The following is a 13,732-nucleotide window of genomic DNA, read 5'->3' as shown; positions in this document are numbered from 1 at the left end:
TAATTTCCTGTGTTTCTGGTGACTTGGCACCATATTTTCATTGCTGGTCTAATAGAGTTGGTAGAGCAGGGTGGTACTGGTTCTGTCTGGTAGCTGGTTGACTTTTCAGACACACATTATTGCGTTATCCTGTTAAATGAATGTCTCAATGTGAGACGGGAAGGACTGATGACGTAAGCTGCCTAGCTGCGTCATTACGTTAGGCCTACTGTTTTTAGCCGTTAGCTGCTAGCATTAGGATAACTCATCAGATCGGATAATTTAAAACTTCAATATTATTGAAACAGGAGCTTTACTGACTCTCTGAAGTCCCCATAAAGACCGTGGTGTTGGTTGAATCTGATTGAATCCGTTACTAATTTTTAGTACTGATTATTTATTGAGTATCAATTTTTTTGACGACCCTACATTTAATAGTCTCAGAGGAACAAAAGTCCTCTGGAGGACAACGTCCCTCACTTTCTTGGAGTGGAGCTGTGTTTTTCTATGCTTGGAAAAAAAATCTTGATTTTTGGCCTTCGCCATCTTGTTTTTTGTCTGTTATCTTCTACTGAGTCACTTCAGGATGTGTTTAGCCTAGCTTAGCATAAAGGCTGGAAGCAGAGGGAAACCGCTAGCCTAGCTAACAGAGGAGAAATGCAGCTTGCAACAGCAGCAAAGAAGAGTCCAGCTGGGATATTTATATTTGCAATGTAACGACTCAATCGATTGGAGATGAGAACTTGAGGTAAAAAATGTGTAAACTGTTGTCTTGTCTTATTGTCAGTTGTCTGCCTGTCTATCAACGTGAATGTTGAGTAGCACAGCAGGCTGCTCCACAGCCTCTGTGCTTTGGTCTATTTCTGCCAGAGTTGAGTTCTATCACATTGTCTTCTGGAGCATCTCTCCATCATGTTTACATCCTCAGACCTGGGCATAGCTGAGGTGAGAACTCAAGAAAAGGAAATTAGAGAAGATCTGAGAAATTACGAGATGAGGTGACACTAGATGAGATGTTAGATGACTGGAGAAGGAGAGAGAGGAGAGAAGGATTACAGGAGAAGTGACACAGTGGCATGGAATGAGATGATAAAAAGGGAGGTAAGATAAGATTAGTGAAATTAAAGGTGAAATGACACAACATGAGAAAAGAGGGCCGATGCAATGATATGAGATCAAATACGATGATACAGCGATTAGATAAATTCAGATGAAATCGGATTACAGGGGACGGGAGATAAAATGAGAAGGTACGAGTGATTCAATTATGATAAAAAAAATTCTCAAAAAATGAAGGGAACACTTAATCAGAACAGTTTAACACCAAGTCGGATAAACAGGGATAGCAATCTGAAACATACAGGTGCAATGGAGAGGGAAAAGCAAGGTTCAGGTTTCAGGTTGCGACGGCTAGTGACAGTTCGAGGCGTAAAGGGGAGGGATGTGGTGGGCTTCATGGGGAGGGAGAAAGTCACAAAGTGGTGGTCAGACACGGTGAGGGGGGTAACAGAGAGTGCCGAGATGCCACAGGATCTTGTGAAGACAAGGTCAAGTTGGTTCCCGGCCCGGTGAGTGGGTGGAGAGGGGGAGAGTGTGAGGTCAAATGTGGAGAAGAAGTCAAGCAATTCAGATGAGTGCAGCTTTCCTGGGTGGATGTTGAAGTCACCGAGGACGACGAGTGGTGTACCATCATCAGGGGAGCAGCTCAGGAGGGCATCCATCTCATCTAAAAAGTCACCGAAAGGACCGGGTGGGCGATAGATCACTATGATGTTGAGCTTGAAAGGAAGGATGACAGAGACGACGTGGAATTCAAGTGTAGATCAGGGTTGGTGGTCCAGAGGAAGGACCTGGTAGGACCACCTGGGTGAGATGAGGAGCCCAGTTCCTCCTCCTCGCCCTGTTTGTCTTGGGGAGTGTGAAAATGAGTAGGCAGGTGAAAGAGCAGCTGGAGTGGCAGTGTTTTCTGGGGTGATCCAGGTCTCCGTGAGGGCCAGGAAGTGGAGAGACTGCAGGGAGGCATACGCTGAAATGGTGTCCGCCTTCTTGACTGCGGACTGGCAGTTCCAAAGCCCCCCTAGTACTTCAAGTTCCGTACCAGTGGAGAATGGTGGGTAGCAGAGATTGGATGGGTTACAGCCTCGAGCGAAGGGTCTCTGGTAAAATCTTCTCCAGTTTGATGTCCTGACTGGGATAGGACACATGGCTGTGATGGGAGGGGGTTGAGATGTTATGCCTACCTCAATGGACTTCCTCGATGGACTACCACAGATAGACTCCCTTGTCTTCGTTCTGCTGTCCTGACGCTGCAGCTGACGCTGTAGTAACAGTGCTCAGTTTACCTCATGCGCAGATTGAGACCCCTCCCTCCAATAAGTTTATTCACTACAGTTGGCTACTGGCTGAAACTAGGTGATTGCCCACTCAGTAATATCAGCTTCACAACAATGTAAACAACAGGATATCTAGACAAGACTAAATGTTACAACTAGCTCACAGAATGCCTAACCCCAAATCTAAAATTAGTTTCTGACTTACCAACAAGATACAAAGCAGCTTCCTTCCTTTCTCCAGACAAAATGTGGAGACTCGGACTGCTGTTAGGTACCAGGAAGAAATCCTCAAAGCAATTGTGAGACTTGACGCTGGTGCAGCTGTAACGGGTTGCGTATTTGCGTGGTTCTACGGTGGATGTACCCTCTTTCTTGTCTATGGTGCAGGAAGGACGACAGCCACACAGGATTTGCTCCCAGTCTGGTTCCCTTTTACTGGTACAGAAATCAGCAAAACACAGTCAATATCCACAATGTTATGCAGCTGCAAACATTCAGATCTCCAGCTCAGGAGTATTTTCCTCTTCCATTACAAAAGACTCATATAAAATACAATTCAGTATTATAACAGTCTAATTCCATACTCTTCAGTATAAACAAACGTGATCGTATAGTGGTAATGATATGTATGACTGTCATCTGACTATTCTCTGCCAATGAGAGCTTTTCTCTTTTACATTTACAATAAAGACCTCAGAAACATGTAAATACACATTTTGTCCATAGACAATGAACAGAAAATTTTGTTGTACTATATAATGCAACAGGTTTTTGTTAACAAAGCTCACCTGGTACAGAAACCTTACATTGAGATAATAAAAATCACATTTAACAAAGCCTACCTAGTACAGAAATCAGCAAAACACAGTCAGTATCCACAATATTATGCAGCTGCAAACATTCAGATCTGTGTGATGAGAAGTAGAAAAATTAATAAGTAATAACAACGGAATATTGCACCGGGAGCAAGCTAGCAAGCGCATGGCTAGCTAAGTAGCATTAGCGGCACGTGTAAATTACTCGTTCATAAAGTTACTATTTCGGCACAAAAACGTCTATAACTTTCAGTTTACATGCTAGTAGTCCTAGTAGAAAAATACATGCTACTCATGGTTTCAAACCCCTTCGAACATTATAGACAGAAACATTGAATGCAGCATCGCGCACATGTACCCACCTCCAGCTCGGGAGTATTTTACTCTACAGAGGCACGTACTGCACGGCACGTAAAGAGGAATCTGACTGTGCAATTGCGCTATTAACCCACCAGGTGGCTCCAAAATCACAGTATACGTGTTTATAAGACAAGCATGTCTATTTTGTAGAAATTCATAACAGGTTATTTCTAACTCTGTCACACAGCGTCAAGTCTGGTCCTCTCAGTGGGTCCAACCACCGGTCTGTAACAGGTCTGTAGTCTCAGTGGGTCCCACCACTGGTCTGTAACGGGTCTAGTCTCAGTGGGTCCCACCACTGGTCTGTAACAGGTCTTTAGTCTGAGTGGGTTCCACCGCTGGTCTGTTATAGGTCTGTAGTCTAAGTGGGTCCCACCACTGGTCTGTAATAGGTCTGTAGTCTCAGTATGTCCCACCACTGGTCTGTAACAGGTCTGTAGTCTCAGTATGTCCCACCACTGGTCTGTAATGGGTCTGTAGTCTCAGTGGGTCCCACCACTGGTCTGTAACAGGTCTGTAGTCTCAGTGGGTCCCACCGCTGATCTGTAACAGGTCTGTTGTCTCAATGGGTGCTGCTCCCTTTAGGCGGGTTGAAAACATGAGGAACTAGTTTTGTAGTCCCCATCCCTCTAACCAAAGAGCCTCCGATGATGCAACATGAGGATATTTGCATCATCGGAGGCTCTTTTTCAGAATAGAAGCATGGAGATCTCTGTCTCTGGGAAAATGTGGGAATGATGAACGACCATTTAAACATTCTACCGGGTTTCTAACCATACAAAGCTTAATGCAAATGGCTGAAGTATTCCTATAATGGGCCGGGCCGGGCTTGGACAGAATGTGGCTTGGGTAGGGTCGGGCTGGATTTTTTGGGCCTGATCTAAGCTCTAGTTCCTCCTGGTGCTGTGAGTAGCCTGGCCTCATGTGGCATGCCATTCACTGGTCCTCACGTTCCCCTGACCTCAATCCAATTGGGACCTATGGGACGTTTTGTATCCATGCCACTGTTTCCTCTTTCTTTGAGCAGTGTATTATTACATATAAATAATAATCATAATATTAATAATGTCAAAAGACATAACACCAGAAAGGATATTAGACACAATCAAAGAAAAGATTATAGAGATTAAATTACTATTAATATGAGAAAAGATAGAGTAGATGAATGAGATGATTTAAAATGAGAGTGCAGATGGGAGCGGATTAGTTTAGAATCAAGTAAGGTCAGATAAAATTAGATTACAGGTGAAGGAGATAAAATGAGATTAGAGGATATGAGATGACATGAAAGGATACAAGAGTTTAAATGGGGGAAGATTTATAAAATGATATAGGAATGGTATTCTATATAATACAAATAGATGAAAATAGATGAGATGATATAAATAGAGGAGATAATTAGTGAAGATAAAGGAGATGAAGCGTGATATCAGTAGTTACAGATATGAACATAGGGGAACAGGAAAAGCATGAAGACAGAGAAGAAGAGTAACACCGTCTCAATAATGAATGTGTGAGGAGTGGACTGATCCCAGTCGAGCTGCTGTGCGTGCTTAATAAAGTGTGTGTTGTTGCTGTGTTTCAGAGCAGCTGAAGGGCATCGTGACGCGTCTCTTCAGCGAGCAGGGATTCTTCCTGCAGATGCAGCCTGATGGAGCCATCAGTGGAAACAAGGACGAGAACAGCGACTACAGTGAGTCAACAACACAAGCCCGAACCAAAGATGCTCTATAGGAAAGAGGACCCATTACAAGTTTACCAGTAGAATACACTTCCTGTCCCCTGAATGGGTGTGGTCAGAGGCACCTTAATGCATGGGCATACCTGGGCTTCAGCCAGGGTCCTCGATCAATCAGGGGCCTCTTAATAATAATAATATTAACAATAATGATGATGATAGAGGGGAATCGAGTCGGTCGAGGAGACGGTCGGAGGTGCGTTGAGAAAGAGTGTTCACATCCAGAAAAGGAAAAGAGGGGGTAGAGGGGGGCCTCAAAAATCTCCATAGCCCAGGGGCCTCAAGTGCTATTAAGGTGCCCCTGGGTGTGGTCATGGCGTGTTCACTTCTCCACCCACCTCGTCTGGAAGTGTTTGGAATTACATGAGTAGATTGTCCTGACCAGAAAACCGTGAAAAAATGATGGTTTTGGTACGTGTGGGCATGGTCTTCGTAAAGGAGGGGAAGGAACGGGGTTGCTTATAAGATCATGATAAGGGGTTGCCATCTTCGTCTTCATCATCTTCAGTGTTTGATGAAGAGTCTGCTGTTGTCATCATTTGAAATGTATATTCACTTGTTGGTGCTCCTTTAAGAGCAGGATCGTTTCTACAATTAGCCTTTTTTAATTCCATTCGATGCATTTTTTCCTCACCTTCCTGTATGCGTGTGATGACAGAGTCACATTCGTAATGAATATTCATGGAGCTTACGAGTACCGTCGCCGCTGGATTTGAGGTTTAATTTAAGTTTTGGAATTACCTTGAACCAGGGACGTCACTAGGCTTTAAAGACAGGGGGGCTTAGCCCCCAGGAGAAGCATCTTTTTATTAGAACTACAACCAGTGAAGAAGTCAAGCTATAACCAGTTAAAAGCAATAGACATGGTCTTCTTCCATTCTCTTGTGTTGAACAAGAGTTACTGTCATGTTAACTTTTAGACACATTAAAGCTGCATACTTAGAACCTGATGATGTAAATGTGTCTTAAAGTGATAGCGTATCTAATTCCTCTCTCCATTAGAGAAGCTGCAGGTCTAAAGAATGGACTTTAATTACACCAGTTACTGTCCTGTAGATTGGTCCAATCAGAGTGGGATTCTGTTCAGTAATGTTTCTGTCATAAAGAACACAGTAGAATAAACCAAGACTGGTTTTAAAGGTCACAGTGAAATCTGACAACATCAATATGAACTTTACCCAAATAACTGTATTTTGTATGTATTCATTATAGATTTGTTCCGGCAAAATGAGGAAACAGTGTGTAAAAAAAAAATCAAAAACAAAAAGACAAATAGGTTTGACAGAAATGCTTCTTTCTAAAGTATATTATTTCTACAGACTATGATGCTATAATCCTAAAACTCTATGTATACCCTTTCATCACTATCAGATTATTCCTAAATTAAGACGAAATAAGTACATTTTTCAAAAATAAATAAAAAGCCAAATCATTTGGCTTGGGAACAATTAAGGGGAGCTCCAGCCCCCCTTAAATAGGTCTAACAACGTTGATCGTAAACTAGAGTAACGGCAAGATGAAAGCTTCACGTTGACATTTTTACACAATTCAAAGTGTATAGACAGCTAAATATGCCAAGATATTTAAAATAGTTAAACTTGTATTAAAAAAAACAGCGTTGACGTGCATTTCCTCTTCAGTGTCCTTGGGAAACATTCATGGGAAACGCTTTCTGCGTGTTGCATCGCAACATAATTGTCAGGATTTAAATGGGGAAGTATGTGACCATAGAAGAAGTAAACATGGGGATGAATCTGAGCAGACGTTTGATGACACGTCAGTAATGAATGTGAATATTAAAAATATGTATCTGTTTGTTTCTGTTGGAGCTCTGCGAGCGGCTGGATGAGCTCAGGATTATAGATTCTGCATCTTTTAAATCCTATGGTTTGGAAACGAGAAGCAGAAAGAGAACAAGAAGAAGAGGAGGAGGAGGAGGAGACGTTTTGGATCCCCCCCCCCCTCTCTCTTTCTCTCTCTCTTTCTCTCTCAGATCATCTCTGTGTCTGAGTTAAATAAAGGAGGATTAGCAGCAGCCATTGCCACAGGCCTCTTCCTCCTCCATCTCCTCCTCTTCATCCTCACCCACACTGCAGCTCTCTGTCCCCGAGGATTAAAATCACCCTCATCACTTCCTCCCTCTCTCTGGTTTCTTTACCGTCAGTTCTCTCACCTTATCGGCTGGAGGCGTCACACGAAGCAGGGTTTTAACGAGCAGATTTACACATATGTAGAACATATTTGAGTTTTCTTTAGGAGAATGCGAGATTAGTTTCATTAGTTTGAAAGAAAATGGACATTTTTGTTCGAGATGAATTCTGACGTGAATTCATTTCAGTGGCTTCCTCCACCGAGGTGAACCACAGAACACCACAGAAGGGTTTATGCCAGCGGCCATCACACTGTTTAACTCCTCCTCCTCCTGCAGGAATTACAGCTTAAACACTGAGAGGAATGAGTTCCATAGCATTTGCAATATTGCTTTTTCAACATCATACAATATTTCATTTCAATATCGTCTACAATAAAGCTTTTTCTTCCTTTTGTTATTATCATTGCCAATATTATTTTTCTATTTTGGTTTACTTATTATACTGCATTTATCTTTTAGTAACTAACTGTATAATAGTAATAATAATACACTTATTGATATAGTACCTTTCATTGCATAACATACAAAAAACAAACAACACAGGTATTAAACAGAAAAAAGAAATACAATTAATGTAAAAATCATTAAAAAATAGGGATGATGAATAACAGAAAGTGACAAACGATTCCAAAATGGATATTAATAAAAAGCCATTTGATTTATACAGCAAATTCACTTCATATTTTACTCTTATTTGTTTTTAGTCTTATGTTGTTGCAGTTCACTTCTTCGACTTTACTTTTTTATTTTACTGAATTGAAATGACTCTTACTGCTGGTCTATTTTGCACGGGTGTTACTTCTTAAACACTTTGTATTTATTACTCAGTTGTTTTATATGATTATATCGTCGCTATTGTTCAATCAATCTCTGACACAAGAATATGTTTTGGGGTTAAATAAATAACTAGCTGTCTCTCTGTCTCTCGCCCTGCAGCTCTGTTTAACCTGATCCCAGTAGGTTTGAGGGTTGTGGCCATCCAGGGAGTGAAGGCTGCACTCTACGTGGCCATGAACGCAGAGGGGTTCCTCTACACATCAGTAAGAAAAGCTCTCTTTTCTTCAGTTAATCATTTAGTTTGTTCTCCGGCTTTGAAATCATCTCAAGCTGCAAGCAGAGTCCAGAAAATATACAACGTGTGATTCTAGGATCTTGTGCTAAAACAGGAAGCAACTACTTGAATATACTAGAAAATAAATGTTTTATTATGTAGACATCCAGTAATTTCTTGTTAACCAGATGAAAACTAGGATAACTCCTAAACGTATACATCTCCAGACTGCAGCTGCTTCGTAGTGAAGCAGTGTTGACTCTTTGTTTGGGATTGGGGGGCTTGAACTGTGAAGAAGGTGGCCAGCAGCTTTCCCATGTGACACAATGTTTATCTGAACCAGCTGAAGAGATTTTCCTGTGAAGCAGCCACGCAATCTTTTCCCATAAACTGATGAAGGACTATTGCATGTTCTCCCCGTGTGAGCGTGGGTTCTCTCCGGGTTCTCCGGCTTCCTCCCACAGTCCAAAGACATGCAGGATGGGGATAGGTTCATTGAAGACTCTAAATTGCCCGTAGGTGTGAATGTGAGTGTGAATGGTTGTCTGTCTCTACATGTCGGCCCTGCGATGGACTGGTGACCTGTCCAGGGTGTACCCTGCCTTCGCCCAATGACAGCTGGGATGGGCTCCAGCCCCCCCGCGACCCTGAATACAGGATAAGCGGTAGAAAATGGATGGATGGATGGATGATGGACTAGAAGCAGCTAGATGGTTTTTTACATCTAAGCAGACTAAAAACTTTAACAATTTAATGATTCAATTTAATTTACAATGTCATATCACAAACTTTAAACTGAAAACTTTAACAGTGGAACTGAAAACCTGTGTGTGACAAACCTTTTCAAGTTAAAGAAGATGGAAGATATTCATCTTGATGCAGATTGATTGATTTTAGTAACTGAGATATTTGATATTTGTAAATCAGTATTTTCAGTTTGCAGAGGTATTCCATCCATCCATCCATTTTCTACCGCTTATCTGTATTCAGGGTTGCGGGCAGTGGTATTTTTACAATTGAATAATTATTAGACCATGTTCGCCTGTATTGCATTATTGTGCTGCTTCTTAAGCAAACATTTTTACTTTATAAATAATAAAAAAAAACAACCCTGGAATGAGTACCGTCACATATTGGTTGCTCAATTTTAATGTGCAGTTTAGAAACAAACAATAATAGTTATTAATGGTAATAATGAACAGGATCAGCCTGCAGTTTAGACTGCTAGTCCCCGCTTCGCCTCACCGAGTCCATCCTTCATGCATAAATCATGTCCTCTCCTTCCATAAAACTTTAAAATGCAATTCTTCAGTTGCCGTGTGCGCAGCATAGAGAATGAGATGGAGTGATGGGGGGAGAGAGTGATGATGGAGATGATACAGTAGATCTGTGCTAACAGGAAGCTACGGTTCAAATGTGACCACAACCATGAAATGTTCTGAATCCAGTGTTAACATACAGGACCTGGACTAGTGAGGTGGCCCTGTAGCACAATGGAAGAATGGGAAGTTGTGATGACATGATAAATAATGAGTAGAAGGCACATTCCCATCCAAGTCAACGTAGCAAGATGCTCAGAAGGGCAGCCATTTTTTTGTGTAGCCTGCTCGTTGTAGCTGCTGTGGCAAACAAATTTCCCCGTTGAGGGACAATAAAGGAATTCTGATTCTGATTCTGACTAAACACAATTCTATCTTTTATTAGGTCTTGATTATGACGTAACACAATGGTCATGTGTGGCTTAAGACATCTGAATATCATCATCATTATCATTGTTAGATTGTTCTTTTATACTTTAAAACCTAAACTGAATGTTAAATGTCAGAGCATGTTCTCTGCTTTGTGTGGGTTTGTTCTGCTCTGATTGGCTCTCAGCTCCTCCTTGAGCACCTGCTATATCCAGAGTGCACACACACACACACACACACACACACACACACACACACACACACACACACACACACACACACACACACACACACATACACACAAACACACACCTGTTCAATGTGCCAAATTTCCTTTTAAGTTTGCATGGACGTGAGTTTCAGTGCTAACAGCTGATTTCTCTCCAGTGAGGCAACACTCACTACGTTTCCACACATGAAATATTCTGGAAAACACAATATTCCTACCAAGCTGTTTCCCAGTCTAATGAAAATAACTATATTCATGTTTGCTATTATACTCTATGGGAGTTGCTTTTCTTAAACTTATTGGACCATGTGAAGTATTCAAATTAAAATACGAGGCGTTTTCTTGGTGTGTGTGCGTGTCAGGATGTGTTCACAGCCGAGTGTAAGTTCAAGGAGTCGGTGTTTGAGAACTACTACGTCATCTACTCGTCCACGCTGTACCGGCAGCATGAGTCGGGCCGGGCCTGGTTCCTGGGTCTTAACAAGGACGGAGTCATCATGAAGGGGAACCGGGTGAAGAAGACCAAACCCTGCTCACACTTCGTCCCCAGACCCATCGAAGGTGAGACGCCTACTGTCTCTGTCCCTGGTTAGCCTAGCTTAGCTTGAATACTGCAAAACAGCTTAGCATTAAAAGAGAGAGAAAAAAACTGACAAATACAGTTACTGAGAGCTAACAAGTAGAAAGAATATGTGACTACGGTTAGACCAATCACAGTCCTCCTTTCAGAAAAGAATCAAGCATCTGAACTCACCGCGAGTTGATTTGCTGCAGTACCTGAACTCACCGCGAGTTGATTGGCTGCAGTACCTGAACTCACCGCGAGTTGATTGGCTGCAGTACCTGAACTCACCGCGAGTTGATTGGCTGCAGCACCTGAACTCACCGCGAGTTGATTGGCTGCAGCACCTGAACTCACCGCTAGTTGATTGGCTGCAGCACCTGAACTCACCGCGAGTTGATTGGCTGCAGTACCTGAACTCACCGCGAGTTGATTGGCTGCAGCACCTGAACTCACCGCGAGTTGATTGGCTGCAGCACCTGAACTCACCGCGAGTTGATTGGCTGCAGCACCTGAACTCACCGCGGGAAGATGGTCATGTTGATGGTGATGAGGTGGAGCAGCAGAGGTCGTCCTGCAGGAAGTCTGAGGACAAGCTGAAGCTCTAATATCACAGATGGAGGTTTAACAGGGAACATGAAGCTCCGTCTCTGCTTTCAGCTGCTCTGTCTCCCCCTCCTCCCCCATCTTCATTTAAAAATATCTGTCAACAATTACCTTCCCCTTCCTCCTCTCCATCTGTCCATCTCCTCCTCTTCCTCCACGTCCTTTAACCTCTCTCCCTTTTCTTCTAAATGGTTCTCATTTGCCTCGTCTTTGTTGATTAGTTTCTAGTTTTTAGTATTTTAACCTCAGACTGTTGTAATGTTACTTGAGTGACGTCTCCCCCTCTTCCTCCCCCTCTCTCCCCCCTCTTCCTCCCCCTCCCCCCCTGCAGTCTGCATGTATAAGGAGCCGTCGCTGCACGAGCTCGAGGAGAAGCTGCTGAAGTCGTCGCGGAGCCCGACGATGAACAGCGAGGAGCGGAGGGGCCTGGAGCCGCAGGAAGAGCAGCAGGAGGACTGCACAGAGCAGGACAGATCATAGCCTGCAGCGCCCCCCACAGGAGGAGGAGGAGGAGGCGGCGAACTCCCATTTTAACACTCCCTCTCTGTTCAGCAACTACAACCACACCAACGACAACCCGCCATGACGACGATAACAAAAAAAAAACAACGAAAACAAAGAAAAACAAACAAACAAAAAAATCATAAAAACGGGAAAAATCTTCTTGCTCATGTTGAAATATTTAAAGGGGGAGGGGAAGGGGGGGTGTTTGAAAATGAAAAAAATCAGGATGTTGATGATGGTGATTTACATTTTATGCAAAAAGCCCTGCTGGTACGGCGTCCGGAGGCTATCACACCTTTTCTTCATCGCCACGTTGTAATCATCATCATCATCGTCACAGTGACAAAAATGTTTTCCGAGCTGAGCGTGCGCTGAGAACTCTGAAGCTTTAAGCCATGTAGAAACTTCACTTCCTTTCATTTCTTAATGAATGCAAAAACTTTCGCACTTTCAACATGCTGCGCTTCTTCTTCTTCTTCTTCCTCTTCTTCTTCTTCTTCTTCTTCTTCTTCCTCTTCTTCTTCTTCTTCTTCTTCTTCTTCTTCTTCTTCTTCTTCTTCTCCTCCTGCGTGTTGTTCTGTCCAATCAGAGAGAAGAGTGTTTTCTGTTCTTCAGTCGCCACAACCTATTTGTTTCTCGCTGAGTCGTGGGGTTTTGGTTGCTGACACTGCCGATAAAAAGCTTCAGAGAGGAAGGACCGCTGAAAGACTTCCTGTTCCGCTGGGACCGGAGGAGCAGGTCTGGCAAGTGATCCGGTTCATGTTTTGTGATTTCAATTCAGCCCACTGGTTTCTAGAAATGCCCAGGTGCAGAGTCCTGAGAGCTTGCGTTGTTTCTACAAACTTCTCTGCATGAACTTCACATTCCTGTCTTTAGACCGATCTATCGGGTTTTTACACAAAAAAAAACATTTTCAGTTACTTTCTCTGAAAAAACACTTGAAATCTGCTTCACTGAGATAATCCATCCAGAGGTTTGGTTTCTAGAATAAATTCACACGTAAATGGACAATTATACTGCATTCAGTGCATTCAGAAAATAATATAATATTGCGATCAACGTTTTTTCTATTTTTAGAAAAGTGCTACCATATGAAACAATTAAGATTATTAGAAGGTGCAAACACCTTGCTGATTCTTTAGAGATTCCCTGACCATCTGTTGATGAAGCTGCTTGACTACGTGTGTTGTTGTACTTGGCAGTGACTGTAGAGCTGGTTGCTATGAAACCTCTCCAAAAGGGAGGTGTTTGTCATCATTTCAGCCGTGAGGGCGACCGGCCTGCTGCTGACATAATAACACACATAGAACTGAATGAATGATAACTGATCCAGCTGTTTGATTGGAATCAGCTCAATAATTCACATCAGTTTTAGTGCATCCCTATTTTATTGTTTTCTTTATTTTGGCGAGAGAGCAGCGTGAGAGTGAAGGGGGGGGGGGGGGGGGGGGGGGTGCGCCATGACCCCTCACTGCTGCTGGTAGTTTAGTTGTTGAGAGATAATGTTGATTAAAGGTGATTCAGATGTGAAACTATTTTGCCATAAATGAATAAGTCTACTTTAAAGACAGAAGTTTTTTCTAAAAACGTAGTGAAAGAGACGAGTGATGATACATCAAAAACGTTGACTAAGCACTGATGTGGTGGATTATCTCTGGCGGGAAGCAGCTGGATGTAAACTCTGATGATGATCAGGAATGTGAAGAACTCAGGAC

At 42.7% G+C, this 13,732-nt stretch overlaps 1 protein-coding gene across 3 annotated transcripts in view; it reads left to right on the top strand.

The window, feature by feature from the left end:
• The window catches only part of LOC311020128 (fibroblast growth factor 12-like), a 63,358-nt gene extending 50,006 nt beyond the window's left edge, over window positions 1-13,352 (top strand). For 2 of the 3 annotated variants that reach the window (XM_084020001.1, XM_084020003.1), the window contains exons 2-5: window positions 5,073-5,180; window positions 8,314-8,417; window positions 10,708-10,906; window positions 11,845-13,352. In XM_084020001.1, the coding sequence (XP_083876127.1) occupies window positions 5,073-5,180; window positions 8,314-8,417; window positions 10,708-10,906; window positions 11,845-11,993 (560 nt within the window). In that variant the 3' untranslated portion in view covers window positions 11,994-13,352. The remainder of the gene's footprint in view (window positions 1-5,072; window positions 5,181-8,313; window positions 8,418-10,707; window positions 10,907-11,844) is intronic. The other variant, XM_084020002.1, reaches the window with a different exon arrangement.
• The last annotated feature ends 380 nt before the right edge of the window (window positions 13,353-13,732 follow it).

This window comes from Eutrigla gurnardus (genome assembly GCF_963514095.1).
Source record: "Eutrigla gurnardus genome assembly, chromosome: 10".
NCBI lineage: Eukaryota > Metazoa > Chordata > Actinopteri > Perciformes > Triglidae > Eutrigla > Eutrigla gurnardus.
The sequence above is the reverse complement of the archived record's forward strand: the minus strand, read 5'-3'. Positions and strand labels throughout refer to the sequence as shown.